This window comes from Poecilia mexicana, unplaced genomic scaffold (genome assembly GCF_051168715.1).
Source record: "Poecilia mexicana isolate PSO_F unplaced genomic scaffold, ASM5116871v1 scaffold_11, whole genome shotgun sequence".
Classification (NCBI taxonomy): domain Eukaryota; kingdom Metazoa; phylum Chordata; class Actinopteri; order Cyprinodontiformes; family Poeciliidae; genus Poecilia; species Poecilia mexicana.
In genome coordinates, this window is record NW_028263380.1 from 27,542,062 (window position 1) to 27,548,578 (window position 6,517).

The 6,517-nt window shown below is 43.8% G+C and overlaps 1 protein-coding gene across 1 annotated transcript; it reads right to left on the reverse strand.

The window, feature by feature from the left end:
• Positions 1-1,290: 1,290 nt before the first annotated feature.
• Positions 1,291-4,674, reverse strand: meaf6 (MYST/Esa1-associated factor 6). The gene is made up of 7 exons (XM_014976891.2): positions 4,514-4,674; positions 3,643-3,758; positions 3,477-3,564; positions 3,346-3,391; positions 3,078-3,270; positions 1,600-1,633; positions 1,291-1,514 (listed from the first exon to the last, which is right to left on the reverse strand). The coding sequence occupies exons 1-7, from the start codon at positions 4,601-4,603 to the stop codon at positions 1,500-1,502; spliced, it is 582 nt and encodes a 193-aa protein (XP_014832377.1). The 5' UTR covers positions 4,604-4,674; the 3' UTR covers positions 1,291-1,499.
• Positions 4,675-6,517: the final 1,843 nt, after the last annotated feature.

Below are 6,517 nucleotides of genomic sequence, written 5' to 3' on the forward strand. Positions count from 1 at the left end.
TATTTTAGTTAAATCTTAGAATTTAATTATTTCATTTTTATTTGCTTATTTTCTAGTTGATTTATAATTCGAAATTTTTTGTTTAATTTTAGTTATTTAGAATAAGTTTTTGGTTAATAATTCACTTAATTAGTTAATTTCAGTTTGGGGCGTAGGTGAGGAGCGATCAGAAACGGCAGAGAACAGGTTCGTTGTGAGGCAGACAGTTCTCTGGCCTCATGGCAGGGGGCGCTCATGATCCCAGACATTTGTCTTATGACTCCACGTCTGCAGAGTAAGAGACAGCGCGCTAGCCATACAGTAAATCAGTCAAGCGTATATATTTATTGTTTTCTCCTCTCTTCCGACGTCAACATGGATGACTGCATTTCTACACCAAAAGAGTTTGAGAGACAAGAGACATGAAACGTAAGAAGAGACGCGAACAAAGAATAACGCAATAAGACCGGAGAACTTAATGTAAGCCCTGGGAGAAAACTAACGTGAGAGCGGCGGAGTTATTTACGGGAAAATAACAACACGGGAGTACGGCAAGGAAGAGGCGTAAAAAACTAGTTTCCCGGCCAAAATGGGAGACTTGACAGGTATGATAGTGGCGTTGTTGTCACGGCAACGAGTCTGCGTGTAGCTTTACTGATAGAGTGGTTTTGAGTTGTACTTCAACGGTTTTCCCCTTTGCTGTGGAGCATAAATTAGTAATACCTACACATAGAATTTTTTATTGAGTTAATGGAATTATTCCACCGTGGCAATGGCTGCCATGTACAGGAAGTCTTTTGCTCTCCAGCGTTGTGGGCACGCGTGAAATTTCCGTATGTAAACATGCAGGGGGTCTAGATTTGTAAATCTGATTATGATTACATCAGTGCCTCACCAGCTATGAACCTCGTCGCACGTCACTGAACCAGAGGTAGAACCGACCTGAAGGTAAAGGCCTCTGGCGCCTCCTGCTGGCAGTTACAGGTATTAGCAGGAACTACATCAGTCAGATATCCAACGTTGTTTAAAGTTTTATGAAGAAATACAAACGTTTCCGTTATGATTATAGTAAATAGTATTCGGGTATAAATAAAACCAGATTATTAGGAAAAGGCCTAACAGATTATTATTCAGACCTAAAATACATGCAGGAAATCCTGGTACCATGTAGTTTCCGACCCAGACTGGTTTCGACCCGACTCTACTGTCCACTCGGAACCAAATCACTGATCACATCTGAAAAAACTCGGTCATCTGGCGGGCGGGCCGGCTTGGCCCGGTGATGGACAGCAATTTCAGAAATCAAACATCAACGTTCCCAACATTTTATTGGTTTTCTGTAAAACAAGCAGCTGATAAAACAAAGAAAAACGTTGGTGGGAAACATGAGAGCTGAACAATAAATACAGGATGGTTCTGGTGGTTCTGGTCCGGACACAACCAGGACACCAGGTGGGAATGTTTCAAACTAAAGTCCAGTAACACGCTGGTCTGCAGAGGTTCTGGAGTGACCCGGTCCATCAGGTGGAGTAATCCTGCAGAACAGAACAGAACCAGGTCAATGGAACCAGAACCCTACAGCGCCCCGCTGGCCCGTACAGCTGGTTCTGGTCTACTCACAGCTCTGGGTTTCTTGTTGACCTTCATGTCGAACCTGAAAACAACACAGAGTGGCCCGGTTAGTTCTGGACCAGAGGTTCTGATTCTGGATGGGAACGCAGAACCAGAAAGAAGTTTGGAATCCAAACGGGCCAAATAGAACCCTCAGAGTAAAACCAGCAATGAGTCGGTTCTGGGGTGAAACAAGATGCAGAGAAAGTTCTGATAGAACACAGGCATGCATCAGAACCGGGCCATGCATCAGAACCGGGCCATGCAGTAAGAATCTCACAAAACACCAAGAAGAAACAGCAGAGCAGGAAGTAGAAAAAGAGCAGGAAGTAGGAACAGCAGACAGGAAATGGAAACAGCAGAGCAGGAAGTAGGAACAGCAGACAGGAAATGGAAACAGCAGAGCAGGAAGTAGGAACAGCAGACAGGAAATGGAAACAGCAGAGCAGGAAGTAGGAACAGCAGACAGGAAATGGAAACAGCAGAGCAGGAAGTAGGAACAGCAGACAGGAAATGGAAACAGCAGAGCAGGAAGTAGGAACAGCAGACAGGAAATGGAAACAGCAGAGCAGGCAGCAGGCAGGAAGTAAATTTCAGACTTACTCAAAGTCATAATCAAACATGGCGGAGGGGCTGAGGGAGCGTTATGGAGGAAGAGAGCAGCAGCTGTTAGTTCATCAGACGGTGCGGACCGGCAGACCGCCAACCTGCTGCAGCTGCAGCCCAGTGACAATCGTTCACATGGTTCTGGAACTAATCAGGTCTGAACAGGTGTTCTGTCGACCGGTCACACCTCGTGGTAATGCCCACATCGATGTTACGTTTCTCATAAATCCATCATACCTGTAGGAGTTTCATTTTGTGTTTTGTTTCTCAGAAGTTTACAGAAAATAAAAAAAATAAAACAAGAAAAATCTAGTTATTTCCACGCAGCGTCCAGAAAGAGGTGATGTTCTGCTTGCAGCTTCGGTCAGCATCATCAGCTTTTTAAGGACATACTCCTGCAGTTTTCTAAAAAAGTATTAAAATATTAAAAAGGTAGATTAGCTATAGGGACTAAATATCCGACCACATTTGTAGTCCAACAGTATTTGTAGTAATAGTGACGCTAAACGGGACGAATGTCTTGTTTACAGTTTGGTAACGATGTTGGAAACAGCAAAAGTCATTTATGTTAATATGTTTGATTAACATAGCAGCTTAATTAGATAAAATTTACCGTAAACGTCTGAGAAACACAACACACAGGTATGACGGATTTATAAGAAATCTGCTGAGTAAGCAGTATGTGACGTAGCATCGATGTGAGCATTAACATAAGGTTTGCTGGATTTACGGGTACGGCAGATAGAACACCGGTTCGGAACCGGCAGTCGGGTCCGGGTTCTACAGGTTCAGACCTTCTAACTGGATGAGCCTCAGAGGGTTCTGAGCTGCTGCAGGATCCAGCGTTTTCGGGCCGTCAGAACCTGCTGTGGATTCTGTACCTGTGTCTGTTCTTGTTCTTCCTCTTCTTGTGGTTGCCGTGGTGACTGCTGGATGAGGACGATGACGCGGCTTTCTGAGGCTTCAGGTCCTGCAGCGCTGAGTCCACGTCCTCCGTGTCGTCCTGGCTCGGCTCATTCTCCTGGTTCTGAAGGTCCGGAGATGTGTCGCTCTCCGTGCCGCTGCCGGCTTCGCCTGCAGAGACCCGGCAGAACATCAGAACCACCAGGGGGCGCTGCCACAGCGGTCTGACAGTTAAACACCACTCACGCTTTTCATTCATGTGATCTGGGATCCCTCCGAGCGCGCACACCGCCTGCCAATCACAACGCAGACACCGGCATGAGCCCGCTACTCAACACAGAACCAGGACCAGAACCTGACGCCACAACAGAACTCACAGCGACAGACGTCACAGATGACTTGCTGAACAGACGCTCCGCCTCCTTAAACTTCCGGTTCCTTCTGTCAGTTTTACTGTTGGAGTTCCTGTGTAAAAAAAAAAAGGAGGGTCTGGTCATCAGAACCAAACATCAGAAGGTAAAACCCGTCAGAACTTCCTCTTACTTCTGGTTGGTGAGGTAGCGGTCCCATCCTCGGATGATGTTTCCGTACATCTGGGTGTCCTCCAGGTAGCTGCCCTCGAAGGCGTAGATCTGTCTCTCCAGGTTCACCAGCGTCTCCTGTTAGGTTGAAACAGGTGAGGGAGATGTTTGGACAAAATCAACATTATTGGATAAAATAAATAAATAAAAAGTAAAAGAATCAAATTTTACCCCATTTTGTTTTTCTAATTTCTAGTAAAGAGTGTTAATCTTAAACAGTTTTCTCTTTAGTGTAGTAAACTGCAATGTAGCTGTAATTGTAATACTGTGGTATTTTCTTATGTCGTATTTTGTCCTTACTTTCTTTTATTCTAATTGTTATAAATATATTGTTTTACCTTTGTGCATCTCCACGTTCTTACTTACATGTGAACTGCAGCTAAATTTCTCCACTCTGGGACAATAAGAGATATTTCTATTCTGTTTAAATTTCAAACTACTCAGACATAAACTTATATTTGTTCTTCTGGAAGTCATTAAATAATTTCATCAGTTATGTTTAACAGACTGGAAGTTTATTGATATCGCGAGATTTCAGTCAAACCGTTGGCAGCTGTACGTTTCCGTGCTAACAATGGAGCATTATTAACACGTTTATTCTGAATGTTTCAACGATAATAAACATATGTAAACCTTTAGGAAACACTACCTGGGCTTTTTATCCATTCAATAATTTTCTAATATAGTTTTATATGCGTTTTAAAAGGAAAGTAACCGTTGAGTTACCAAGAGCTAAACGCTAGTTAGCCTCCATTAGCTTAGCATGTAGGCCTCATTTAATGGCGGAGCGACTAATTCCGCGTATAAAACGCCCAAAATCCACATCTACTCACAGCCAGCTCCTGTTTCCTCTTCACCAGCTCCGCTAGTTCCCTCCTGGTGTCCGGGATCTGAGGTGGGGTGGCCTTAGCGTGCATCGCCATGACGGGAGGAGGCTTTCTGGAAAACAGCAGCGAAGGAAAAGGTAGAAGCAGCGGGCTGCAGTGGTCGCAGGGTTCCGATACTTCCGGCAGGGGGCGCTCCAGACCACGACAGGGCTCCGGTAGGACTCAAACAGTTACTATGACAACAACTCCATCTTATCTGCAGCTTCACGTTAATTTTTGATGTTTTTCAATGAGATCTGATCAGCGAAGATGCCGATTTAGAAGTTTATTAGTTTTAATTGTTATTTCACTGTGTTCAAAGTTTTATCACCAGCATTTATCCATCAAAGTTTTCCAAACGTTTCTGGTTTTCTTAAATATTTCCTAATGACTTGTGGAGCTGGAGAACAACCAGAAAATGTTTTCTGCTGCATTCAGGAATATTTTCAATCTCCAAGCGGATATGGAGCCAAAAGCAGGGAAAGTTTACCAGAAGGAAAAGATCATGTCAAAGTGAAGTAGCAACACATCTCAGAGCATCAGAAAAACCCGACTCCTCTTCCTTCTTCATCAGATAAACTTAGAGGAAACACTGCCAGAGCTGGAGGTTCATGGAATGTTCTTCAGTCACACTTTCAGGAACATTTCAGCTTCAGAAAAAGGATTAAATTTGATTCAGACATTCAGACTAATTATTAACTTTTTTTTTTTTTTAATAAAATGTATGTTTCAGTTTACTGCAATCCTCGTGTTTTGACAAAGGACTGCCCGAAGCCTCAAACATTCCTACAGCTCCTCCTGCTAGACATAAGTTATAAATTACATTTTCCATCCCTTTATTATCTATTAGTGTGAGAATGAATCAGCTGCTGTGGAAGGTCAGCTGTTTTCTGACTGATGGTCATGTTGCAGCAGCTGCTGGTCCAGGAACAGCTGAGAGGAGAAGCTCTGCCAACTGCTGCAGGGCAGGACGGGATGTGTGCGTGTGTGTGTGTGTGTGTGTGTGTGTGTGTGTGTGTGTGTGTGTGTGTGTGTGTGTGTGTGTGTGTGTGTGTGTGTGTGTGTGTGTGTGTGTGTGTGCACGTGCACGCGCGCATGTCATGTGATTGAGTGGAAACAGACCAAGGCTGTTATGCACAATGAGGCTGGCTTCATTCCACCAGGCAGAGCTGCTTCAGATTTAAAGGCTCGCTGTCTAAGAGATGGTGACATCTAGTGGTCACAGTGAAACATAGCAGCTACGCTTAACGTTGCTAACCTGAGCTCATCCTGCCTTCACTGGTAACCAGCAACCTGAAAATGTTCAGCTGCAAAAAACCCTCAGAAGGTCTGGAAAACTATTGATCATGCAGGAAAAAATTAGATTTTAGTTGAAAAATAAAGTTTACAGGTGCTAAATAAATATTTAGCTGAATAAATATTTAGCTTCCTAGCTAGCTATTTAGCTTGGAGCTAAATATTTAGTTGGTATACTTGATATTTAGCTTGATACTGTAATATCTATAAATAAATGAATGCAGTGAAAATATAATTTGGAATGTTTTTTCACTTCTAACAGACTAAATAACCCAAATTATTGTTAATTTTTGATTGTAACTGCACTCCATAGGACGCTGTATGATATGTGAATCATCATTGCCTCACTCAGATCCAGTTTTTCCTTTTGGTCATTCCCTGCATGCTGCCTGATATGATTCATCTCATCCACATATTTTCCAGTCTTTCTTCCTCTCTGACGTGGCGCTTTCCCTCCAGTACAGCTCCGGCTCCAGACGAGTTTAACAGGGGGGCATCGGCTTATTTTGGGGGAACAAAATGAATCTTCGTAGCTGAACATAGACCACAACATCAGTAGCCTACAGGCAGGGGCGGATCTACTGGGGTGGCATGGGGTGGCAGCTGCCACCCCGACTGAGAGCCTTGCCACCCCTGTTGCCACCCCAGCAACAGGGGCGACTATGAATTCAATAA

Bases quoted from the DNA above. Each gene is read 5' to 3' on its own strand.
- meaf6 (XM_014976891.2), bottom strand. From the start codon at position 4,603: ATGGCGATGCACGCTAAGGCCACCCCACCTCAGATCCCGGACACCAGG. The intron at 3,759-4,513 runs GTGAGTAGATGT...TCAACCTAACAG, and splicing joins AGAGGAAACAGGAGCTGGCT to GAGACGCTGGTGAACCTGGA. The intron at 3,392-3,476 runs GTGAGTTCTGTT...TGTGATTGGCAG, and splicing joins CATCTGTGACGTCTGTCGCT to GCGGTGTGCGCGCTCGGAGG.